This window comes from Nomia melanderi, chromosome 6 (assembly GCF_051020985.1).
Source record: "Nomia melanderi isolate GNS246 chromosome 6, iyNomMela1, whole genome shotgun sequence".
Classification (NCBI taxonomy): domain Eukaryota; kingdom Metazoa; phylum Arthropoda; class Insecta; order Hymenoptera; family Halictidae; genus Nomia; species Nomia melanderi.
Window position 1 is genome coordinate 12,020,253 of NC_135004.1, and position 27,235 is coordinate 12,047,487.

Here is a 27,235-nt window from a genome sequence, read left to right on the forward strand (position 1 = left end):
GCTTCTCCGGAGCCAGGGGGAACAGTTGGCTTCTGCGTTCAATGAAAAGTTTCAGTGCCTCTTATTCAGAGAGATTAGAGGACTTCAAACGAGAGGATACATTGATGCTGTTGTTTCGATGTCAATCGTGGTCAAGGGAGTTTTGGGAATTAGCGTATTTTGAAGTCATTTATTCATTGGAAAGGAATGTTAAGGAAATTTGTGAGTTTTTACGTGCACGCTTACTTTAGGCGTGCGACCGAAAGAGACCGCAGATTTGTCGAGGTTCAATAGTGATACTTGAATGTACGATGTATTTCGAAAAGCATAATTTGCCCGCGCATCGAGATGATAGATTTATTCAACAGAACCTCCGAGAATTTTGATCAGCGCGTAACATCATCGCGCTCCAGGTGATTGAAGTTATCGATTAACACACTCCAATGAAAATCATCAGCGAAGCTATGCTCGCGTTAAACCAAAACTGCCGCTACATTATCCGCCAGACGCCATTTGTTAGAAGAATAAAGTCGCTCGAAGACTGCGGAGTCTATTAAAACCGAGCAATGAATGGTAACGAAATTCAACTAATTCCCGTGGAAACTTCAATCGTGATTCTGCCATTCCGCTGAAAAGATTCACCGCAACCGAACGGTTAATTCACCGGAACCGAATTTCTTTCACTCAAAAATCCGACCGAACTCCGTTCCGCCGAACTCGGAAATATTACCGCGAACAATGGAGGCGCGCGATCATTCTCCCGCACACGATTTCGATGGCGTGCTGTCTATGAGCATGCACGGCAAAGTCGAGGAGGAAATTTCCGCGCCGAGGGGATAAAAATCGGCATAATATATATACTCGGAGCACTGCCAGAAATACTCGGAATCATAATTAACCATTCCGGACCCGATCCACGTCCCGGTTGCTCACGATTCTAGATCTATCTCGCGAATCTACATAATCCCATACATGATATTCGTTTAATTATCGGGGCCTATCTCGCCGCGCGTTCCTCTTCATTCACGGCCGGGCGTGCAGAAGGAGGGAAAGTGATAATAAACAAGCGACGAACGCCGAGAAAGTTGATCGAGGAACGGGGACGACGGACGGACACGGTCGGGAACCGGAGCGGCGGATCGTCGCCGCTCCCCGGGATTTTATGTGTTTCACGGTGTTACGCGACCGACCGGGGACATTAGCATAACTGTTATGAATCGTTTCGCAAGCATGCGTTCACCCTCTCGCCCGTAATCGTCGATATTTCACGGATTAATCGGCCCTCTCGGTTGAAACTCGTCCCGATAACCCGGCCCCGCGTTACGATCTTCGAGAGATCCATGGAAATTCAGTGGAAATCACCGGTTGCCGTCGCGATGGCACGGTATGGCGGTTTCAACCCTCCGCCGACGAAATATGGCTTTGAGACACAACACTACGCGGCCAGGAAGTTTTATACGGATTTATATACTTTTATATATATGCGGATATGTATATATTTGTATATATATATACTCGACGCATAGAAATTTTCGTCAATTAGTTAGTCCATCATTCCGCGTTTACCGTCTACCTAAACATTGGGATTTTATTGCCTCGTGAGTTAGAAACTAATACACTGAGGCATTTTGTGGATACCGATGCTTGATATTTTATTATTTGACGATCCTTCGATGACGAGTCCCGCTTTTATTGTGACGCCTGGAGATTTTCGTTCGGCGTTATTCTTTCGTTACTTGTGAAATGTTTATATTGGTGAATTACACAGGACGCTTTGTAGTAGCTGAACGCAATTGCGACAGAGCATTAACAAAGGCTTGTACACAGACCACGGATTTTTACGTTTGTAACGTGTTATCTTGAATAATTTGAAATACTTTGTTTCGAGGTCCTTCAAAAATTGAAATTGCATCAATAGAAATAGTCTGATTTCCTAAGAAACATTTGATGTCATAAGCAAGTCTTTACTGACTATTCTATAAACATTAACATAGTACTTTTAGAGCGCTCATATAATTACTTCAAACAGCATTTAATTTTGTATCTAATCCTCAATCAAGAATTGAATCTCTTAATTAAATCTCAATAAATCTCTTAGTGAACAATTAAATCTCGATAAATCCCTCAATAAATGATTAAGTACCGGAAAGCACATCAGATCCATTTAGAACAATCCCAATTCCAATGTCGGAACTATCCGAACATTTGTCCGCAACAGGTCAAACAATTGGTCAGTTCGGGGAACGATTGTCGAAGGAGATGGATAGGAGTGCGGAGAGGCTGGCTGCGGAAGCACGCGCTCTCCGCTAATTGGATTCCGTTAATTAGACTCCCGCCTTGAGAATGATCGCGCGGGTGTTTATTCCCTTTATCGGTGTATCCGTGACGCCGGCGCATGTGCGCGCTGGTGCCGGGCACCACCGGGAGTACGCGAACGGAGGCGGCCGCCGTTGGAATGTTTACAGAGAAATAATGAATCGGACGGTAATTAAAGTTTCTGCAATAGGTCAAGGTGTGCGTTCGCGGCGCCGCGCGCTGCGCTGCATCTCGCCTGACCTGAGTCGTCGCTCGACCACGGCCAGAACTTCTCGGACGAACGGCCGCGCGGTCAGCGCTCGACATTTCTATTTTCCTTGAGATTGCTTCCTCCCTCCGGCGCCGAACGGAGAATCGATTTACCGTGAACAAGATTAGCGGCGATTAACGACCACCCTGCGGACGCTGCGGCCGAATTTCAAACTGGTCACCCGCGTTGAAATTGTTGAGCAGTGGACGCGCACTGGTTTATAGCTTTCTCTGACGATGAACTAGGAGGAACTGATAAGTTCTTTGACTTTTCTTTATTGGAATATATTGCACGACAGTGACAGATAAAGTTCATTCTGTATACAAGTTCGAAACGTTCAGAATGGTTCGAGTGTAAATATCAAATCTCTCTATGAAGAAAGTTATTGCCACCAGCAACTTTTGCTTTTGATATCAGTAAAAGTCAGTCAATCTTCGCCAGCTTCTAATTAACAATCGTACAGTAATAAACCAATCCATGGCTGATCGAACATAATATTCCTTATTCACGTTGAACAGTCAACGCTAAATTCTCCTTCACATTTCCTCCGTAACCCCATACGTTCGCAGCGGATAGTCGCAGGCGACAAACAGGTTTCGATATCGAAAACGACCACGATCAATTCCATCAATCACTCCGCTTACACGATTAGACTGCTAACAAGGAAATCCTGCAGCTTTCTTTATCGATAATCCAACGATAATTCAAACACAGTCGATAATTCAGCTCTTTATGTGAGCCGAAGACTCCGTCGGCGCACCGGCCATCGATCAGCCTGCTAAAACTTCTGGTTACGCAGGCGATTGTAAACACCCTCGAGTGTCCGTAGAAAAAATCGAGCCGCGTAGGAGCAACGACGGTTAGTTCGCGCGTGCCAATAAATCTGGCGAAAACGATTCGTCCGGCCGGATCCTCCCGCGGCCGTGTTATTACGGAAGCAACGGAGAGGCCCGTATACTTCCCGGCCAGCAATCCCGATCGCTTTAATTACAGGAATCACGCGATTAATTATAGCAATTACCGCGGTCCCTTAGGGCTGCCGGCTTTCGAAAGTAAATATATCTCAATTGATGCCCCGGCTACTCTCCGGCTGCATTTCCGACGTCGAGCGGCGCGCATTCAAATTCCCGCCCCGGCGTGCCGCGCGGAAATTTTCCCTCGGCACTGTGCACGCCGTATCGGACGACCCGGTTCGCGACCCCGCCCCCTCAGACCGCCCCATTACTTTATTGCCATCGGTGCTCCCGACGGAAACGCGTGTCCGACGTGACCCGCGACCCATATTATTTCTTTAGCCCCGTGGAAACTGCAGCTCCCCGATGAACTCTCTTCGCCGGAAATGCCGGACGCTCCAACGACCCGACCGCCTTCTTCGCGGCTCGTCCGAATGTTGACGCGGATGGTTTTGTTAACAGGTTGATCGCTATGAGAATCTTCGGCGTGTTGTATAATGTTGCTTCTTCGTAACAAAGGCGGACGGTATCGAAATTATTATTATTGGATTTTAACCCTTTGCGGACGAATGTCGACAGTTTGCCGAGATGAAACTTTCACGTTTCAAAGACTAGGTCGCAAACAGATGATTCAATTACTCAAACAGCAAGAGATCAGCACGTAGTTTCCTTTTTCTCTGTCATTTCAGCAATTGATGTATAATTTAACTTCACCCGCTGGAGGTTTCGTGTATTTCAAAAGAATCTTCGCCCGCAAAGGGTTAAGTTACACTATTATTTGGTTACCTTGCTGAATATTTTCATTCGACATCGGTTTTCTCTTTATAATTGTTTTCAAACGGTTTGTAAGCTATCGGTGACTACCATGGTCAACGTGTTAACGAGTGAAACGCGTCGTCACGGTGAAGATTGTGTTCCCCGTTTTTAATGTTAGTAATACTCCTCGGCTTTCGGAAAATCTAGGACTTCTGTTTACAATTCACCTGCAATACTACCTGTCATAAATTTTCGCTTGTATACTGAAACAAGCGAAGACAGCGTTAAGAAGTAAGATAATATGTTTCCTATAATTTTTAGCGTCAACTAACCAACGGTTGCGTGCTGAGAAAACGCGATTAATATTTTCCCCATTTAACTGTTAACGCAATCTTAACGTTGTTCCACACGAGACGCGATACTGCCTTCGAATATACACTTAGGGACACCGGGAACCGGCCGTGCACGATAATACGTTCCTCCATCCATCATCCTCCTCCTCGATCAACCGCGGAACCATCCACGAGCGTATCGTTTCGGCCAAGTAGCCTTTTGTCCGCAACGGGCGAGAGCAGCCAACGGAAGAAGAAGGGGTAGGCGGGCGTGACGGCCGCGAAAAAACGAACGGAAAAAAAGACCGGCGAAATTCAACAAGCTGCGGGCCAGTTTTATCGATCGACGCGGTCATCTATAACTATTACGCGGCGTACTTACGCGGGTAGCATCCTATAATCAGCCGGCACACTTTTTCAAACTATTCATCAACCTGTCCAAATTAGCAGCGGGTACGCGCAGTTCCTAACAATCTTCTCACGGAAGCAGAAGCTCGGGGATATTTCTTGACCGGCGGTCATTACGCCGCACCGTAGCACCGGGCAGAAGGTCCATCTCCGCCGTCTGCACTCCGCCCCTCCTCCCCCGTGTCCTCTCTCACGCAGCCAGCCGCTTCAACATAGTCTCTCTGTCACCGGACTCGAAGCTCCCCCTACCACCCCCTCCGCCTCACGCGTACCGATCCTCGGGCTGGTCTAATTACAGGAATTATTTAATTAATTACAGCAATTATCCCGGGCCCGTGTCAACCTTCACGAATGCATACGTCACCGAAACGGGAGGAAGAGAGAGGTACAGGAAGACAGAGAAAGAGAGAAAGACAGAAAGAGAAAGAGAAAGAAAGAGAGAGAGAGAGAGAGTGAGAGAGAAAGCGAGTCGCCTCGAGCGGCCACCCCTTCCGACCCGCCGCGATTTTCTCTTTTTATGGGGAGCGCGCGAGGCGCAGCAGGTCCTTCCTTCCTCGTGGAAGAAAAAGAAACGGAGGCTGGCCGTAAAAATCATTAATAGAAAGGCTTACGTGGTGGTTTCGTGGGTCCTCTTCGTTGGCTGTGTGAGAAAACGACGAACGACCGGCGGCGGGGGTTACGGGGCCGGCGGGACGCGAGGGGGAGGGTCGAGCGGTGAGGTCGAGGCAGAAGGGGGTGTGGGCTATACGGGCTCCCTTAAAGAGGAGAGCGTAAAGAGCCCACGCTGGAATTCTGGCGTGTAGCAAGAAATATAGGACAGCCGGGACCCGGTAAAAAAAGAAGGGGGTGGGTCCCGGCCACGATTCGCCACGGACCCTGCCAGTTTATGTATGTGGTGCGTGCTGGTTCCAACGGGGTCCCGTAGACGAGGCCGACGCGCGTCTACTCGACGTCGAGACGAGCGCGGCTTCCATACAGTCGCCACGGGGATCGCTCGGAAATTCGGTGTTAACGTTTCGATGGGCACTCCGGCGATCCAGGGGACGCGGGGATCGATCGATCAGGGTTCGACCGGTTGGTTTACGATTTTCTTCGCGGTTGCGGTTTACGGTATTTTTTGTTCTTTGTTATTCGCCGGGAAAAGAAGGGGGCTTTAGGGTAATTCTGTGTCTATGTTGGTTGTAAAGCATGACGATCGGTAGAAAAGTAATGTTTAGTTTGAACTGGGAATTTAGTGGTCTTTCATGTTTGCTGAAGTTCGCGCGAGGTTTTGATATGAGGTTGGTACGGTATTGTAAGAGAGTTAGGTAAACAAGAGTTTTTTTTCGACGCAGTCGGAGTGGTTCATGAAGGAAGTGCTGATAAAAGATTAATTTAGGATTTAGTGTTGACCGTTTACGATTGCGTTTGTAAAAAGTCGATTTAACGATTTTCATTCGGCGATAAGAGATGTTTATGCTTTTGTTGGTTATTTGAATGCCCAGTTTTGCGAGTGACTGTATAATATTACGCCCTGTCGACATTAGAAGCCTGTAATTTAAAGTCCTATAAATTTGCCTTCTATGCTCGCTGTTAGGATATAAAAAAGTAATGACAGGCTAAGACTTCCAGCAACGTGTTTATGGTATCACCCGCACGATTGTGACGTAAGTCAATATGTTAATCAACCTTCTTAGAATGTTCTGGCTCGGGTCCATTGCTTTCGAAGCGCTGTGTTAATTTATTGGTTTCGCCCGTTCCCGTCAAACGCGGTGAACACTTTGCGAAGAAACGAGACTTTCAAATTCTGCCAAAAAACCCGACGGGTCGAAGTTTTCACCCGTTTTCACGAATCACAGAGAAATGTTCAACGCAACAATTTTCACGCGCAGTTCAACGTTTCATCGATCCAACGTTTAATGAAATTCTCCATTATTTATTAAAAATTCATTTTATTTGTGTTTACCTGTATATTGAATTTTATAATTCATATATGTGCACGTATAATTCAATTTTCACGTTCGTTCGCGAATTATTTTGCCTTACAATATTAAATGATTCACCCCTTAAAATAAACTACATCGACATATTCGATAAACAGAACGTGAAATTCGTGTCGTCGCTGCCGGGGAACATTGTTGACAAATATCTCGCAAACGTTTCGCAGCGATCGCTAATACGAAATAAAGCAAAAACGCGTATCCGCCGCATTCGCGTTTATTATCGGGGCACGATCTACACGGTTACTGCACAGAACTGTTCCGAATATTCTTTTTCTTTCCTTTTTTTTTCGTCGTCCTAATGAATTTACAATAAACGAAGCGCTGCTCGCAGAATGACGCAGAAATCGTCGGAAGTTTTACGCTCGGCGCATAGCATTCCAAAGTGAATTTCTCTAAGATGAATCAACCCTCTCTCTTCGAATCTGTTTCTTTCGGTTCCCCCCGGGGCACCGTGGAGCGCTTTACGGCAAAGAAACGGGACGGTCTGGGGAAAAAGAAGGAACGACTAATGCGAAATTAACAACTAGGACGCGTCCCGTTGAAAAAAATCGACCGGTCGGCCGCCGGTAACCGCGAGACGCGCTTTTACGGCACCGAAGGGTTTTAACTTTTTATGCCCTATCGGGACGTTAAAGTCCCATCTCTTTAAAAGCGCCATATTTCTTTTATCGACGTTTGCGAGTCGCGCGGCTTAATGACAGGACTTGCAAGCATCGGGGCCAATAAACGTCTTCCCTTTCACAACATTGACTTTCGTTTTCGTTCTGTCCGCGGAAGACGCTGCGGCCTGATCACGTGCCCGACGCGATCGCGACGGCGGGAAAATCATAACACGAACGAGAGTGGATCAATGGAATATTCAGGTGACGACGGTGATCGAGTAAAAGCGACTTTTTCAGCTAATTAAGGAGGAATAGTCGCTAACGTTCTTTGACCTGTTTGAAATTGTTGGCGAGGATTAACCTGCTATATCGTGCCAGACTCGTGACGAAAACTTTCAACGGAATTTGAGGAATCCGAGCGTTATTTATTTTTGAGAAATATAAATTAAGTGTTACTTTTCTATTATCAATTGTTTGCTTTTAGAGCGAACGTGGACATAGAGTAAGCATTAAGATTGTTCCTTTTTTTGATAAATTATTAAGGATGAAGTAGGTTTATTGATAGTTAAGAAGTAAATCATAGGGCGGAGGGTTAACTCTCGCGACGTTACTTTTGACAATGATAGTTTCATTCAAGAAATACTGACACTTTGTGACGCGTTACATTATAATGTTGCCAAGGATATTATCATTTCAAAGCTGCTGGGACTTTGTGGCAGATTCTGTTATAATTTTAGCAGGGATAATTTGTGACACATTTTATAATGGTTTTGGCAAGGATGGGGCCATTAATGTCCGTGTAATAATTATTGAGACTTCGTGAGAGCGCGACGGAAATAAATCACATTCACCATGTGCAACCGTGGGCTTTGTTTACATCGTGGCGCATAATTAACCCTTTGCGCTGGAAAGTTTCTCGCTAGAAGTATTCAATACTTATAAGCTACAGACGACGTCCTTTGAAATTAAGGAACAGATCTATTTCATTTTAATATTTCATATATTCATACATTTTATAAAGCTCAACCCTTCGCGAACGAAGATTCTTTGAAATACCTAAAACCTCCAGCAGATGAGGCTAAATTATACATCGATTGCTTGAATAATAAAAGTAGCGGAAACAACGTATCGATTTCTTGCTGCTTGTATAATTAAATCATTTGTTTGCGACTTAGTATTCCAAATCTGAACATTAGATCTCTCCGAAATGTCGACATTCGTCCGCTAAGATTAATATGCAAAATGAGAATAGAATCAAATTACGTATAGCACTTTGTAATTCCGCTGAATCGAATCAACTGGTGACTAATAGTCGCCTCTCCAGTGCAAACGGTTAAAACGATATCGCTGTATCACGAATAAAGGAGCATAGAGACCAAGCGCTTACCAACCTGAATATAACATAACTGCTAGAGGACAAAGGGTTAAATCCACGTTAACGCGTTAGCGGCGCGGAGGCGAGCGTGGTTTCGCGTTGTTACAGGCGCAACTGGTTACATAACACCGAGAAAAAGAAAGCAGCGCCGGAGAAGCTGGAATCCGGGAGGAACTTGCGCCTGGAAACCGCGTTCAACGATTAATCACGGTCCGCCCAAAAGCCCGCGGAGACGCGTGCGCTCATTATCCGGCTTTCCAGCGCCGGGAGAAATCGAAAAACTTCGGCTTTCTGTGGGTTCAAATGAAAATTGTAGGTTTAACGGGCCCCGACTCCTCGGGAACGGGACTGTGACGTGATTTATCGTAATATTCGTGTAACGATGGGGACCACGCCTGCCCGATGCGTCGGCACACGAAATTCTCCTTTTCTATCCATTAAACAAACAGTCGCTTCCAGAATCTACCGGGCAATAAAATTTGCAATTTAAATTCCATAAAATAGATTTTTCGAACGTGAAGGCTGTTATCTCCTTAACGTGAATGATCATAGGTACGAACGAAACGCGTGTCAAACGTTCATTCTAGTTCTACAATCCTATAAAAACTATAGCCCTGTAACTACGTCGAACTGACAACTGAAGTAATACAATATTCAAACACCAATTCTTCCATATTTTCGGTGACACCTCCAACGACACTAAAGCTCTTACACATGAACATTCTAACACATCCGATTATTAGAATCCCTTTCATTCCGCTAATCCAAATCTAATTACCATAGAAACACTACAGGACGCTAAGACACTGTATAGTGTTTGCAATACGTATATTTCTACATCGATCTTCACAAAATCGCGTATCGCGCGTACCAAGGCGATGCTTCGTACGAGTACGATTACAAGAATCCTCGCGCCAGTCCTCCACAGAAGATCCCGTGTCGATCCCCATCCTCGCAAGATCGCCAGCTTTCCCTTGTCAGGAAAAGCGTCCTTGTCCTCATCCGCTCGTCCCTGATTGCAACTTCAACATCTGCAGGCCCTCGACGATCATCGACAGCGTTGACGAAGGACACTGCGTCTGCACAGTCTCGTCCTTCACGCAAATCGACTGCCCCTAAGTTTCCTCGGCCCTCAAGACATTGTTTACTGCCTGGGATCCTCTCGACTCCTAGCCAGATTTCCAATGTTCTCGTACGATCGGCGATGTCGTCCTTCCCACGAAATTCACCTCCGAATCGGTTAATCCCAGTGAAATCCAGTTACCCGGCGCATAACTCGTCCGACCGGTGGACAGGTCTCGTTATTCGAGCGCCGCCGCGCCGCGCCGGTTCGATGCGCGAGCACCGGGACTTGTTTTCGGTTATTTACGGTGTCGTCTGTTGTCGCGGGCCTGTTGCAGGCGATACGGGACGAAGTGCGGCGGCTGCCTCCAAGGGATAAGCCCGCAGGACCTCGTGAGGAAGGCGAGGGACAAGGTTTTCCACCTGAATTGCTTCACCTGCCTGGTGTGTCGGAAGCAGATGAGCACCGGAGAGGAGCTCTACGTCCTGGACGACAACAAGTTCGTCTGCAAGCAGGACTACCTGTCGGGCAAGCCGCTGCCGGACACGCATCACGTGCACGGTCATCATGGTGAGTTACAAGTGTCATTGTCCCTCGTTATCCACCGCTGGGGTTTCGACTACACAAACGCGCGGGGGCGGGGGCAGGGAGAAAGAGTGAATAGAGACAATAGCACAATCGTCCCCTCTTTGTTTCTATCGTTCATTCGAATCGGATTTGCGGAACCGCTCGCGGGATGATATCGATTCCCTCTGTCTCTCTACCGCTCTCTCTCTCTTTCTCTTGCTCTTTCTCTTTCTCTTTCTCTCTCTCTCTCTCTCTTTCTGGGATTTAAAACGATCGGAATTTTAAGCGGAACAACGACTCGCCAGAAGCTTGTCGGCGAACTCCGCGTTGCTGTCCGCTGCGAACTCGTAACTACTTTGTAATCGTTGTCGTTTTAAATCGAGACCCGCAGGTCTGCCGGAACGAGCGTAGAAAGCTTTGACAGATTGTTCCATAAGCTATCCCGGAGTCAAACGTGTATTTACGCGGGCATTCTAGTCTGGATTCGGTTACGATAATTTGGTGTTAGCTTGTCGGAGGGAAGTTCGGAGATTGAAAGCGATGATTTAATGATATGAGAAATGTAATTTCGATTGTCAAGTTGTTGGCGCACGAATGCTCGTGTTCCTTGTTTTATATTTGTTCTGAGGTTCTACTTCGAAGTGTAGTTTGAATTCTACGCTTGTATCAATGAATCGCTCGCAGCGTTTCTAAGGATCTTTGAGACAGTCCTGATAAACAGTTCGCAACGTTACGCTACCTTTGTTTGGATTGTTTGAATACCTTCGCCGCCGAGGCTGTATACCTGTGCCGGCGGATCTTTCTTCCTCGTTTGCAACTTGGGAATAAGGCAAAGTTTCGAGATGACGGATCTCGTAAACTCGGTGTATCTGATCGTTCGGCGAGTTCGTATCTAGAAAAGTTATTGACACGTTGGCTGCGACGCTGGCGTTGGTAGTCAGTCTTACAAAATGGAACAAAGTTTTCTGTATTGTGGATACGTGTACTTAATTGGAAAGTTATAATCAAGTGTATTAACGTGTCGGTAGATTGAAACTCAAGTGCATTGAATGTATTGTGACATTGCTCTTCTAATGCAAGCCTTGATATTGAGAATCATGATGATCGAGGTAATCAAGATTCTATCAGTACATCAATAGTGAATAGTTTAACGGTGTCGGTAAAATTGATTAGCAATGTATTAATGGAAGACGATGTGTACAATGCAACAAGCTATAAAATGTGTCCAGGATATGAATATCATATCAAAGGTCCTCAAAAACAACAGGAATGATGCATTGATGCTTAATTTAAAGCACTATCCCGTTCATGATTATTACGATTCTCATTAAGTATAAATCAGCTGCGGTGAAACGTTACGAAATCACAAAAAGTCTCGGTTTCGTATCATCAAAGGAAACATCATCGTTTCGCAACAATTACAATTCGATAAAAATGGCACAGACATGATTCTGAATTCAAATGAAGTTCGTTACATCACATTGCGCATACATGAATATTGCAAACGCATAGAATCTTCATTTCAATAATCATCATCCAAGAAACCCGCAGCTAGAAATTAATAAAACCGTTCAAGCTCAGTTCACAGCGTTATCATTGCGGCGATCTGGCATCTGCTTGAGCGTCAATCTCGCCGAGACGGTCGCACGGAATGCTCGTACGGCAACACGTCAACGCTAGAACTTCCGAACAGTCGAATCGATTAGTTGCTATTTTTTCGTGGAAACCATGAACGAACATTTATCAAGATTTCGATTGACTTGCATTTTATCTCGTCACTATATCAATTCGCTTAACCCCTTGTCCTACGCTTTCTTTCGCCATTGTGCTCGAAAAACTGCTGTATTGTTAATCATTCATTAGAAAGAGAACAAATGTTGATACTTATATGTCCACGATTACTCTAAAGTTTGACGATTGACGACAGAAAAATATCTAATCTATATTCAAAACAATCGAACAACATTTATCAAATGCAGTTCAAAAAATTTCCATCACATCAGATATAGGACAAGGGGTGTACAGTTCCTCAGAAAAGCAGCTGAAGGTTTTCAACAATTAAGTAAACATTTAATTAACCCCTTGCACTTGAAAGTTTTTGACTGGAAGTATTCAATATCCGACGAGATATAGTCGACATTGTTTGAAACTAACTTAACGATAATTCACAGTATGAAGCAAAGCTATTTTATTTAAATATTCCACATAGCAATACAAAGTTTCATTTAAAATACTAAATGTTCAACTTCATAGTTTTGCTGTATCAAAACTGAAAGTGCACTGAGAGTCTCTCGAGTGCAAAGGGTTGAAACAAGAAATCAGGAACAAGTCATTTACCTGTCCAGCAGTTCTAGCGTTAACCAGTGGCCGAGCAGTGTCCGGAAGCAAACCGGAACAGTTTCCGCGACGCGAAGAGAAACAAACTCGACGAGTGTCACGATTTTCATTTCTGCCCTCGTTCTTTTTTTCGAAACGCGGGGCACAAGGGTCGGGGGATCACGGTTGGACGCGCCCGACGCCCGAGATTTCACGGAGTCAGGCTCGTTCTAAAAAAGAGGGGCCGGGGGTGGGTTTTTCACGGGGGTTTTAGCCCGGTCGAACGGCAAGCTGTGAAAACACGGTGCGTGTACCCGCGCCGTCAGCCACCAGCCTAACGAGTAACCGAGAGAAAGAGGGGGAGAAAAAGTGGCTTGGCGAGAGGGGAAGGGGAGAAGGCGAAAGGGAGAAGAGGCAGCTCGGTTTCACGAGGGCCCAGCTCGTGTGTAAGCCGTGAAACGAAAACCGAAAGGTCGTTAGGCAGGGGCGAACCTTTTGTCGCTTCGATGCCGACGTCGAAACCGCAGAACGTCCCGTCTCTTTTTCGTTTTCTCGCGGCGGGGAGCGCGGGATCCGCTGCCCCGTCCTCGGCGCGTTCTACGCGCGCGTCAGACCGACGCGTCATAATCGTCCTGGCGTCTCGATCGGTGATCCCGCGGCGATCATCCGGGAGTGCTTCAGCTAGAGAATCGTCTCGGTTCGGGGAATATCAATTTCTCGGCGAGGATTTCGTTAGTTGACCTCTTTATCGAAGGCACCTGTGATTCTTACTACCAAAGCTGTCGAACGTGAAGCTTCTTCTTTTGTTGCTTTCAATTCGAATTGGAGGAATGTAGGATATCGATGTAAACGTTGCGAATATGCAATTGTAAACGTTTAATTACGCTTTGATCGTTAGTCACAGTTTGAACGTGAAGTTTCGTTTATTTCTCTAAATTCGAAGATCGGATATCGATGTAAACGTTCGATTACACTTTGATCGCTGCATTTCTTAATGTCAGATCAGATAAAATGTTAATTTTACTTCTCACTTGATCAGTTGCGACTTCGATACTATCCGAGTGGGATGAATGGATCAATAAGATAATATGTCAAAACACGATTCAATTAACTGGTACGGAAACAAGTTCTAGATCGAAAAACCTGGGCCTCCGGAAGGTTTAACAATTTCTCTCGAACGGTTTTTGCCGCGGCTAGGTGTGCACGTAGCCGATTACGGCGCCGATAAAACGTCAATGTCACGTAGGACGTAGTCACGATTCGCATACCTGGAAGGTCCACCGGCGTTTTCCGCGGAGAGTATCCCCGAGGCGGGGCCCGGCCTTCGACGAAAAGCGTTCGGCGATCGGCGACCGACGAATCGCCGGTTTTCGATGATCAAACATCGTGACGTCTGGATGTGCCGCCCCGTTTCCGACATTAATCTCTATCACCGGCCGGCCATTTGTCAGTTGTCGAATTCGCGGTGATCGTCTGCGCGGCGCCGCGCGTGAAAAGCGCAGCAATTATGCGGCGGCCGGGTCGATTAATCAGGAACGTTTGTCCGATAACTTTTAACCGTCTTTTGTCGCTGAACACGCGAAATTACGATCCGAGGGGGAAAAATGGCCGCGGAGGAGAGAGAAAGAGAGGCGATCGGCAAATTGCTACTCTTCGAAAAACTATCGATCGCCGCGGCGCGCCGCCCTCCGGCCGCGTTATTCAAAAGCGAATAATTGTAATCGCGTTTAATTGGTAATTTCGTACCGGGCATCGACAAATTTACTCGCACCGCTGATAAATGATGTTCACCTACCCCCGGCGGCGGGTTCGCTGTCGCGCACCCCGAGGCTTTTGTCCGTCTAAACTTGACGTTGATCGACGTCATTTCGAGATCCGGTCGAATTTTGTGAAGACACTTTGCATATAATATTCCGATAACAGTTAATTTTTGCCCGTGTTATCCGTGTTGTTTGACGTCGGTACGTTACGCCGGATGGATACACGCGGAGAGCGTGGCGGTTCTACGCGCCGGACGTTTTCGCGTGTCCGGTGCACAAATGGGGATAAACTTTCGTCGCTATCAGAGCGCTGATTTTGCGCGTTCATAATGCGGCTGATTGTTTATAGTTTAGCGTCGCGGAAAGTTTATCAGTGCTCGATGCCGGATTTACCGACGTCGATTGTTGTACGTTTCGCCGGAATCGCGCGTACGTGTCGGTACATCAATCGGGGTCAACGTAAATTTGCTAAGGAACAATATTCATGAAATCTGATACTCGCCGGATTGATAGATCGGATGAATCTAGTGTTGTGCGGCTGATAAAACGAAAGGTTTTGTAGATGTCAGTTTGCCGTAATATATTCTTCCAACAGATTGTCGAATGAACCTGTTCATCGTTGATTCCGATGCAAGATAGTAAAAACATCTATTTTAACACTAGAACCACCAGACGGCACAAAATGACCGATTTCAAGGTTCTTATTTCCCCATTATTAAGATGCTAAGAGTGCTTTCGTGAGAAATTTCAAAATTCCTGAATCTGTGCAAGTACAGCAATAAGAAGCTGTTCAAATCTCAAGAAATCTACTTTCCTAAGTATCTCAGTATTGTTGCTCGATAGTTCTAGTGTTAATAATAGAATCACAGGGAAAATTATTACAGCCATTTACCATCGAGGCCAGTGTACTCTAAGCTTTCGTATCGCCTCGAAAGCACAGAGTCACGCCGGAGTGGCGATCGAATCACTGATTTCGAGAGAAATTCAGATTCTTTCACTGAAATGTGGCGATTTTTCTCCGTAATCCCTCGGTTCCGTAGGAAACACAACGCGATTCGTTCACTTTCTTGCGACGCGGCGAGAGTGCTCGAATCGCGTCCCGAGCCGCGCAACGAACGACAGATCATTGAACGGAAAAGTGACTGGCGCTCTTTTCGGACTCAATGATTCGATGATTGAAGTGATTATAAATGCACGGTTCGAATCGTTTACGAGCAGAATCGTCCAACCTTTCGGCAGGAGGCGACTCGCTGATGGGTTCGGGATCGGAGGACGAGGACGAGGACGGTAGTGCTCACCATCATCACGGTGGTGTCGGTGGCCCCCACCTGGGGCCCCATAATCTGGGCCCGGGTGGTCCTGGTGACCAGACGGTTGGCCACACTGGCGATCTACCTCTCGGAAACGATCCCTGCAAGCAGGAAGACTCGGAGGATCAAGGTAAGCCTGCAATTCCATCTTTTGACAAACCTTTTTCAGGGAGGTGGGATGAGGATCGAGGGTTTATAACCTTTAGAAATCTTCTTTGAAGCTTCGTAGACTCAGATTCTGATCGACAGATCGAAGTCAGGGTAATCGATACGTTTCACCCCACCCATTCCCGTAGATTGCTATACGAAAACTTGCATTTCAAGCTTTCCTCCTGACTTTCTCGGCATCTTTCACCATTACCGCTACTAGTAATACTACTATTTATAATAGGGTACCGCCCACCAAAAGTCGAATCATTCCCACGTAAAGAATAATCCCTAACCACTTATCCAACCAATCATCTAAACAACTCCTCGAAGAAATCCTTTAAAGCGCCACCGTTTCTATAACACGTTTATCCCGCAGCAATTCTCCGTCGCAAAAATCGAGTTCCACACTGAACGAACGCTCCTTGCTCTCGACTGCGAGGGTTGGCCAGCAGAAAATCGTTCGCGACGGCGACAAACTCGATTTCCAAAGGACGATTGACCGGTGCCGACTAACGACTTAATCGGGACCCGGTTCTCGAGCCCCTCCTCGAGGCGAGGGAGGAAACCCAGTGGCCCGACCCGTAGCGTCGCCACGAATTACTAACCGCGCGTCAGGTCTTCCCGGTCTATTATTCGCCTCTGCTCTTTTATCGGGTCCGGTGGGGCCAACAATGAGTCCCCTGAACATTCACCAGCGCGCGTCGCGCGCACTACACCCGGTACAAGCATCTCCTCTTGCGACCTAGCCGAACCAGGGGTGTCTTCGCGCAAGGGTGGCCCCCGTCGCGCGGCGTGACACTGTCCAAACATTTTCTTTGTCCCGTGGTTAAGACCTTATACCTACCCGGCCTGTATATAGATTATCGTGAAGAGTTCGACCCCCGTTTCGGCGGTGCGCGCGTGTGCGTTGCCGCGCGCTCGCATTCGCAAAAGGACCGCGCGTGTAAACGCGCTCACACGTACACGAGCAACGGGTCGAGTATAGCTTTCAACCGAAGAGCAGCCACGATAATCCGACGGGGGTTTCGCATCGCTTCCGGGGGATTGGCTCCGATTGTTGTTACCTCGATCCGGCTGATCGAGATTCCGAGATATGTATATCGTGTACGCGTTCGCGTGTGCGCGTTATTAAGGAACCATGCCCCCGAAAAATGTTATTGTTTGTTCAGCCGATGACTCCTGCCGGGAATCCACTCAGCAGGCCCCGAGCGGGATTTAACCCTTTGTTTTCTACCTCGCTTGTGATTCGAACTCGTAGACTTTGCGGATTCTAAGATCGCTTTCGGATTTGTTTTTTCGTTTGGAGTTTGAAAGGATCGAGTTGGTTTTCAGTTTGATGTGGAAGGTTCAATTCTTTGCAGTCGGTTTTTAGATATTCAGCGTTTTTCGATGAGTACGCTTTCTTTGGAACTAACTAATGAGAAAATGTAGAGAAATTAAGCAATGCGCGGTCATTACTTTATTTGACGCAGTAAAACTATAAAATCTGATATTTAATGTTTGTATAACGCCTCGATACGTGAAATATTGGAATTAAATAGCTTTGTTCCTCAATGTAATTGTGATTTCCTGTTGGGTTAGTTTCAAGGAATATCGTCTTTGTCTTGTCAAAGAATGTTAAATATTTCTAATGAGAAATTTCCGAGTGCAAAGGGTTAATAGTGCATACAGTCGCTCAGAAGTTAATGTGGTTAAGTCTAGTATTTGATATTTTCTGATTTTTGTCAATTTCAACGGAATAAATAATATTCTTAGTTATTAAAGAATGTATTACTTTTTTCTTTGTGTCTAGGTCAGAAAGCCCTTCTTTTTATATCCTCTGAATATGTATAACAATTTCAGAAGCCAAAGCATTGATGTCCTCAATCTTTGTCTTACACTAAACCGCATTGGCTTCTAAGCGACTCCCATCAAACTTCAGTCACCTCCCAAGAGCAAAGGTTTCCCTCTAACATATTAATTACTCAAAGAATGATCTTAACACCAAAACTACCGAACAATTGTAGTGACTTATTTCTAAGTTATTATAAAAATCAGCAAAATATATTTCTCAAGACCTAATGGGTTCCTTCTTGTTGTATCTGTACAAATACACAAATTTACTTTACAATTTTTCGCAAAAGTCTTACTATAATTTAAATAGTTACTAATTAAAAATTCTGAAATGGGTCAATTTGACCCGTCTGGTAGTTTTGGTGTTATCCTCCTTCGATTTCATTCGAAACGAAGGGATGTAACGATTGCTCTAACCAGAAGAACGGTTCGTTGGTTTTTGTAAATCGATGATGAAACGGTTTGGTTTGCGTTGCTCGAAGGTTCCCTAGACGGAGATCCCGAGACGAGGGATAGTCAAACGGAGAACAAGAGTCCTGACGGCGGTGCTGGCGGTGGTAGCGGTGACGGCGGTGCCGGTTCGAAGAGGCGAGGCCCGAGAACGACCATAAAGGCGAAACAGTTGGAGATCCTGAAGTCGGCCTTTTCGTCGACTCCGAAACCCACCAGGCACATCAGGGAACAGTTAGCGAAAGAGACCGGCTTGCCCATGAGAGTGATACAGGTTCATACACGTCTCCTTGTTCCCCCTTAGACTTTAGCCGGGCTCGACCATTAGAAAGTTATTTCGTTACTGAAACGCGTAGGCTTGAACGGGGTAGTTGACGCTAATGGAACGAATGTCGTACTTCCTTTACGATGGCCATTAAAAAAATATCACAAGAAAAGTCCCTGTGACACAATTTTCTCCGCGACTAGAATTTATCCGTCGCGCTTTCGCGTCCGGCCGTGTCGCACTTACATTGTGATTTGTCAAAGGAATTCTGTCATAAGAACTTTCTCGATACCTTTTCTTGATTTCTTTCCTTCCCGATTGTGATAAAGGAAGTGCGATTTGATCCAGTGATGACTGTACTCGCCAGCAGCGAAAGGGGTGATAAAACATTGTGCGCGTTAAGATCTGAAACCGCCGTGTCTAAATACGTCAGCGGTTCGCAACGTATCAAGATTACGATATTCGACTTTTATCATTCCTAGAACTGTATTCAAACGAACATTTCACAGACATTCGAAACTGTGGGACCTCGGATACTTAATTTCCCACGGAACCTCTAACCGTATCATGAAATCTTCAGTTCTACGAGATACAAGTTGCGAACCCCGGCAGGCTAATAAAATTGAAAAATAATTCTCTTCCATAAAACGAACACGAAACAAAGATAATAATCACGTCTTTATAGGCCTGCATCGGCGATACTCTGAAAAAATCGTTGAACGAGAGAGCTCGCCAGAGCTCGCCGACTCGTTGCCCGACGGATTGGCGTCCATCTTTCCCCGAGGAACGGAAAGTTGGACGGCGAATCGTCGAGCGGCGGCTAGCCGAACGGACGCGTTTGATCGGCGCCCGTTTTTGCGCAGGTCTGGTTTCAAAATAAGAGGAGCAAGGAGCGCAGGTTAAAACAACTGACGTCGATGGGCAGGAGCCCGTTCTTCGGCGGCTCCAGAAAAATGAGGGGCTTCCCTCTGAACCTGAATCCCGGTGCTCTGGGCGGCGAGGACGGACCGCCGCCCGGTTTTCCATATTTCGGCGCGGAGAAGTTCGAATTCGGTTACGGCGGGCCCGTGGCGTTTCACCATGAATTCTTCGGTGCCCATCCGCCCCCTCATCCTCACGGACCGCCCTTCAGCGGGCCGGGCAATCCAGGTGAGTGCTGGAATCCCATCTAAACGAACTCGTTCGATCTGTTTCTGCGGTGTCCCGACCATTTTTCTTTTTCTTCCGTTTATTCCGTCCCCGAGAAGCCGAATTCTAGATATCGGTCGGAAATCAAGCGACTCTACGCGGCCCCGGCCCCACGTTAATCGTCCTCTTCGTATAATTTATTCTCCACGGGCTAATAATCGTAATAATTGCCGTTTTCCTATTGCCAGGTCGCGGATCGTCGCGCGTTTACGGCTCACCGAGATTTTTATAAAGCCGTAGGAACTCCTAGAAGTGACAAGAAGTAAAGAAACAAAGTTATTCGGTAGTGTATTTCATCGTGAAGAATTTATTAGACGTAAATGGGCATTTTACTTTCACGAGAGTGTAAAGAAAGTAGCTCCGCTTTCGCGAAAAAAAAGAACGAAATTAGCGACGCTGATGTTTGCTTGGATCGAGTTTCGAGTTCAGTGAAATCACCCCTTGGAGTCTCCATGTTTTTCTTCGTTTTCGTGGCGCTGCGTGTTCCGGAGCGTAAAAGTATCAACATGTTACGGGGAAAACCGTTTAGCGCACGGCCAATCACGCGTTGAAACTTATCTCGGTCTTATATAATGCGAGGTTTCGCTAAAATCAGAAAGCGTTCGGGCGATCGCATCGGAACAAACGCGTTGCCGAGACCGCCGCGGATGTTTATGCGGATACGGAGTGCGCCGTGGGCATTAAACGACTGTGTTCCTTACTTTCTTGCCGTTCCCTGCTTTCATCGCCGCGGTCCCCGGCGATTACTGGAATTACCGGAGCCAGTAAAACGCGAATTTGCATCCGCTGTCCGCGAATGTATTACGGCTCCGGCGTTCCCCAACCCTCGCGAGATTTGCGGACGACATATCACGCGACTCGACGTCGTCGCTTCGGAATTCTCATTGTAAATCGCGGCGGTAAACCATTTATCAGATGCCAACTAAATCAATGACCACAATGAACCTCGCGGAACAAGTTTCTTCGCTCGGCCGCGGGTCCCGGGTAACCGCTTGCGCCGCGGACGCGTAAAATCCGTCTAATGATCGTTTACCCGAGAGGAACGCGAGGAGACCTTAAACGCGGGTGCCACATGCTCGTAACAATCGATCGGCTGGCCGGCGTATCGTTTCATCGCTCTCGGACAGTCCTACACACCGCACAACGGTGTACACGCGAAACGACCGTGTTAGGGTGCGCGTCCATTTGGGCGTAGAATTATCGCGAGTCGCTGTCGGGAGAAATTGCGAGTGGCTTCAGGGTGACCATGAGTTAGACAATGTTGCCGGATAGTCACTCTACTCTATTCATTTGCAAAAATTACAACGGTAACTCACTATAGCTTCATCTTCAAATAGGCGCCTAGCTCATTGCCAATGAAACATTAACACATTGCGTACTGGTAACGAGACATCTCGTTTTTATATAAAGACTCTTAGCTATATAACTTTGATAATTATTACAGCATTTAAGGAAATATTAAATTTGATTAGAAATAATTGTCCATTTAAAATATAACATAACAATATGATACCTGAGTTTTTTTTATAGATAGTGATATAAATAGATCTCACTGAAAATCCGCACAATATAATTTTCTGATAATTAGCCGGTACGCAATGTGTTAACTTTGACGAAGATTCTTCGGGACATACAAAACCTTCCACGTATGAAGCTAAATTACATATTGCTTAATTAATAGAAAAAAAACTACGGTCTGATCTCTCGCTATTCGACTAATAACATCATTTGTTCGCGAGTTAGTCCTCGTAGTAGCTTTGGTAGGAATCTTTCAAACTCTCGTGAAGCATAGAAAACGTTAAACGGTAAATAATAATTTAATATCAATGATCGTTTATTCTCCATAATCTGTCTATAAATACAACGAGAGGAAAAGAATAAAGAAAGCGAAGTAAAGAAGCCACGCGTTAAGAGAAAGGTGAAATTCCCTAGTGGTTGATAATGCGCTAGCTTTAGGTTGTCCCACGCGTTGCTCGGTTCACATCGCGAAACCCGCCGATCGAAACAGTCTCTCTCCCCGACTCTCTCTCTTACCTTCGCCGGGATTCCATCGCGACTATAATAAACATCGTAGCGGGTTAGGTAGGTCGCGATAATTATGACAGCCGGGTTCGGAGATAGCAGGCCGGATACGATCCTCTCTGAATAGTGCGTAATCTGTTCCTGACAGGTTTGGACCCGGCGAGTTTAGCGGGTATGGCGGCCGCAGTGGCGGTGACAGGGGAATATCCACCACCGGGTGCGGGAGGCGGCCCTCCGGAATTTCTCACGGGCCCTCCTGGACAGGGGCCCTCTGCACCTCCTGGCGGTAGCCCCGGCGAGTTCCTAGCACCTACAGGTACGACCGGATAACTTTTTGCCTGGCTCTGATTATTGGGAGGATTTGTTGGGTCGTCCCATGCGCGTCGCAATCGTTTCTTTCTGTTCGAGAATCGGTTCTTCTTGAAGAATGAGATTAAAGTCTTTATTATTTAGTGGAAGTGTTATTTTGTTTTGCGTATAAGAGAATGAAACTGAAAATGCATTGGAATTCTTGAAACTGTTAGAATGGTTTTAGATTGCGACAGTGCTGAGTCGACGTGAATTTACCAAAAAATAGATAGTTCTTCAGTATTAACTTGAACATTGCTTCATGAATGAACAAGAATTCAAGGGACGACTCAATAGAATCTATTTTAATCATTTCAAATCGAAATTTTCTTTTCTTCCTACGTTTCCGTTATAAATACTGAGATTGTATAGAATAGAATGAGATTGTGATAGACATACAGGGTTTTGGAGAAGTCCCCGAGCTGCATTATTAGCGGTTGGTGAGTCACAGAAGACTCGTAGAGGTTGTATCGATATTTTATTAGATTCTGATACACGAGGGTCGGATGCTGGTCTATTCTATTGATTAGAGGAGCTTCGGGCATGCCGCGATACCACTTTTAGCGACTGCACCTAATTGAACAAGTCAATTTGATCACGGCTCGGCATGAGAAACCAAAAACTAATATATACATATATACAGACCAATTAATTAATTAAATTTATCAATTACGATCCAATTTCAATTCTAAAACATGGCTGCGACAACTGTGCAATGTAGACCTCGAACAAAGTTTAACGTTCATTTACAGTTTCGTACCCTCATCTCCCATAATTTTTCTATTCCAATCAAAAGATAGCATCAGCAGCGATCAGCCGCACAAAGTCATAATTTCACGTCGCGTCGGTGGTCACGATTACGATAACAATTCACTCTTCTCTTCATAGCAAAGATAAAGATACTCGCGTTCCCATCGATAAGGAAAGGGTTAAACAATTACCCAATCGTCTCGGTAAACGATAATAGCGCGGGGGTGGTTAGGGGGACCGTTCCAGCATCCTGTAGTTAAAGCTAGGCAACACCGATGGAAGACAGGTTATTTCGCGGGGTTTCGATCCCATGACTCCCTTTCTCTGTTTCTCTCTCTCTCTCTTTCTTTCTCTCTCTCTTTCTCTTTCTCTTTCTCTTTCTCTTTCTCTCTTTCTCTCTCTCTCTCTCTCTCTCTCTCTCTCTCTCTCTCTCTCTCTCTCTCTCTGCCTTTCTCTGTTAACCTTAGTAACACTGGACACGAAATCTGGCATTGAATACCGGATAGGGTATAACTGTAAACCTCATCGTCTTTTTTCGAAATTGATAACCGAACGACTACATAAATATGGTAGACAAAAGAATGAAGACATAACTGCATAACAGAGTATAAATTGATTATTCGCAATCGATACAAATAGTCGTATTATAGAACTGAAGTTGTTACCTACGATATATCCGGGTACACGAGATATTTGAGAGTATCCATTGTTGCTCGATCGATTAGGCACCCGGATACTCGGTGTATTTTATAGAGTACTTCACTCGTATTACACGGATGTCCACAATGCAATTTATGTTTTTACGATAAACAATAAAACAATGAAGTAATCATTTTAAATCGAATGCTTCTATTTTTCTGCGAAAACATCGACGCGACTAAGCGTGTCTGGTCTTCAGTATCTCGCAGGATGCCTGGATATGTATAAGTACTATAGTATTTATGCTACTAAATATTTTTATGTAAAATCAAGTTTCTTATTGTAATTGTTCTCCAGCAATTTGGAAGCTTTGGTGATCAGTGACCATCGTGACAGTCAACGTGTCAACTTCTTACGCTGGAAGCGAATTTAAAAATTTAGCAAAGTTTCGCGCGAGGAATTCTGTTTTTCTCCATTTTACGCGGATATGTACACTAATATCGTTCGTCAATAATCTTATGCACACTGATACATTTCAAAACGATTTAACCCCTTGCCATACAATACCGAGTTAGACTCACGAGGAAGTTCTCAATCGAAACTCACAAAAATGAAATGCCACTCAATCATCTTGGTTCAAATTAAATACTTTTCCATTATTATTCGTTATATTTTAAAGTACAGTTGTATATAGATGAATTGCGAATTTTTCTTTGTTTTTGATAAATTCTTAATATCAAAGTTATCCTAGCGAACGTAATTATAAAAGAAATCCTAGAATAAGGGGTTAATGTATCTACCGCAACAAGGCTATCGACGCATAAGGCATCATTAGCAATTTTATATCAAAAACACCTCAACGTGGCACGTCTTCCTATCGCAAGAGGTTATCAGTAACATAACGAAGCTAAAACAGTGACATCTATAATACTGAACAAACAATTTCATCTCCTAAACTGCTTCGATTTTGCGAGATTTCTGTCAGTCCAAATTTGCCAGTCTACGCGTTAACAGAGAAAGAGAGAGAGAGACAGAGAGAAAGAGAAAGAGGGAGAGAGAGACAGAGAGAGAGAGAGAATGATCGTGGCTGCGAACGGCACCGATTCGACAGGTTTGATGTTTCTCAGGTGGAGGACAGGGTAATCCGAGCGCCGGCGGGAATGGCGGCGGTCCAGGTGGCGGCGGCAGCGGGGGTGGGTTCCTCGAGCCGCACCAGATGCAGAGCGAAGGTTTGGCCTGGTAGTACGAGTTTTAATTCACGTTATCTTTTTAAAGAACGGATTTTTCGTTGCGTTCTCCGTGGTCGCGGGGGCCCGAGAATTATCGATCGTTTCCGCGGATAAATCGACCGGTCCCCGGCGTACCCGGGCCTCTGGTACGGCCCACCGACTTCGTTTCCTCCACCGGGGCGCCTCGATGTGACTTTTGTCCGCGCGCGCGAGATGGCGAAAGTTCCTCGACGGCCAGGTTTCGAGCTTGTAGCCTGTACGTTACGTTTCTTCCTTGTTCTTTTTCCTTTCTGTTTTTTATTTTGCTCTTTTTTTGTAAGATACGAATACGATAAGACGATCGACCATTCAATCCTCGTTTCTATCACGGTTGTCGTTGATTAACATTATTCTCTTTATTAGTATTTTTCTATTATTAATTAATAATATTATTATTAATTATTATTATTATATGGTCGCCGGTGAACGCACGGCGCAGCTATTTTATTATTATTATTATTATTAAATATTATTATTATTATTATTATTAAAAGAAGAAATTATTAAATATTATTATTAATATTATTGTGTATAAAATTTTCGAATGTCCTATCGTGTAATATTATACCCTCCCTGTTGATTACTTTTCGACGTTACTTTAAGGAACACCCTGTAGATATCTGCTGTTATACATTCGAAGAATCGTACACGAATACATGATACACGCGTACAAAATCATACACACGCAGACACACATTATACGTACATGCATATACATGCATACATACATACATACATACAAGTATGTACACTGACACGCGGATCACACACGATATATGTACACTAGGCGTGTACGGATTCACGGTCACATACACGCGCTGTAACAGTTAAAAAAAAGACGCTGTATTAATTATCACTAAACTATAAATATAAATAGGAATGTGTAACCCGTAATTGTTAAGGCGGCGATCGATGTAAATAAATTGTCTTTCCGCGGGTGTATATATATGTCTATATATACATATGTATACGTACGGTGTGTGCGTGTGAATATATGCATATGTATACAAACGAGAAAACGAACAATGATGGGAAGAGCGCGCGCGAGCGAACTTGTTTAGTAGCTGGACTCTATCACCGAATTAACCGTCTGTAATTGTAATTGCAACGCAAGGAAACACGCGATGGAGACACGCCGCCGCGATGCATAATGATTATAAATATTATTATAATAAACCACCTCGTATTTCCGTATACGTGTCTGTGTGCATTCTATTCCCAGAGTTTATTCTTCTATTGCCCGATTGCGAAGCCGAATAATAGACTCGCAGAACTCGTCGAAATAGTAAGTACATCTTTAGCGTTATTTATATTAGATTTTATAGATCACACGTAGCTGAGTATTTAGCTTTATCTAATATTCTCTCGTATTCAACGAAGCTGGTCTATATATCCCTTATCCTCGCCGATTCATTAGAACGGAGCCCAATTTTGATGGGACGAAGAAGATATTCTTTGAAAGTAACTCGAAAGTAAATCACAAGTGCTATTTTACTATTTTCTATTTTATTCCAATATTTCACGGATCGGGGCATTATACAAAGTTCAACATTAAATATCAGATTTAATAGTTTTACGTCAAATCAAGTGTCTGAGAGTCACCTCCCGAATGCAAAGGGTTAATTAGATTCTCGAAAAAATACAATAGCAATCAAACGTCCTAATATATAACCAATAAACATCCTAATTTACCCTTTGCACTCGGCAGGTCTCTCAGTCACTTGACGTAAAACTATATATTCTGATATTTAACGTTGAACTTGAATGTCTCGATACCTGAAATATTGGAATAAATATCTTCATCCCTTAATATACTTCCACTTTCCTTAATTTTGTTAGTTTCAAAGAATACCGTCTTCGCCTCAAAAATGTGAAATATTTCTAGTGAGAAATTTCTGTCTAACCACCAAACACCCAGACACCCAGCAGTCAATCAAAATGGACGCGCAAATTTTTCTCATACCATCCCCTATTTAGTATCTCGAGCCACGTCCCGTCCCCCAAATGAAATCACGGTTTCTTTCGCGAGTCCCAGCGGGGCAAACACCTGAGACTATCGACGCGACAGTGGAATCCTTTCGGACCCCTAAATCGTCGTCCGCAAAACGCATCTGCGCCTTGGGGGTGGTTGCCCTAACGTCGTTAGCGGGTGCAACGTCGTTTTCCGCGCGAGAAGGGATGGGATCGGGCCGGGACCTGGGATCGGAACGGGAGATTCGTTTTCCTGGACATCTGGTGAATTCGATTTTGATGTGTTTCTGCCCTCCGGGGGTTGGTCGGTTCTTCGGGGCTCCGTTCCCGTATCCCTGACAGTCCCGCTGGGGACAGAAACGATGCTGCTACATCCCCGCGC

The 27,235-nt window shown here is 45.2% G+C and overlaps 1 protein-coding gene across 6 annotated transcripts in view; it reads left to right on the top strand.

The window, feature by feature from the left end:
* Window positions 1–26,076, top strand: part of Lim1 (LIM homeobox 1) — a 46,435-nt gene extending 20,359 nt beyond the window's left edge. Inside the window, exons 5-11 of one of the 6 annotated variants that reach the window (XM_031978734.2) lie at window positions 5,314–5,379; window positions 10,354–10,586; window positions 15,878–16,099; window positions 18,435–18,676; window positions 19,531–19,816; window positions 22,005–22,193; window positions 24,742–26,076. In XM_031978734.2, coding sequence (XP_031834594.1) covers window positions 5,314–5,379; window positions 10,354–10,586; window positions 15,878–16,099; window positions 18,435–18,676; window positions 19,531–19,816; window positions 22,005–22,193; window positions 24,742–24,857 — 1,354 coding nt within the window. In that variant the 3' untranslated portion in view covers window positions 24,858–26,076. The remainder of the gene's footprint in view (window positions 1–5,313; window positions 5,380–10,353; window positions 10,587–15,877; window positions 16,100–18,434; window positions 18,677–19,530; window positions 19,817–22,004; window positions 22,194–24,741) is intronic. The other 5 variants (XM_031978735.2, XM_031978737.2, XM_031978738.2 and 2 more) reach the window with 5 other exon arrangements.
* Window positions 26,077–27,235: the final 1,159 nt, after the last annotated feature.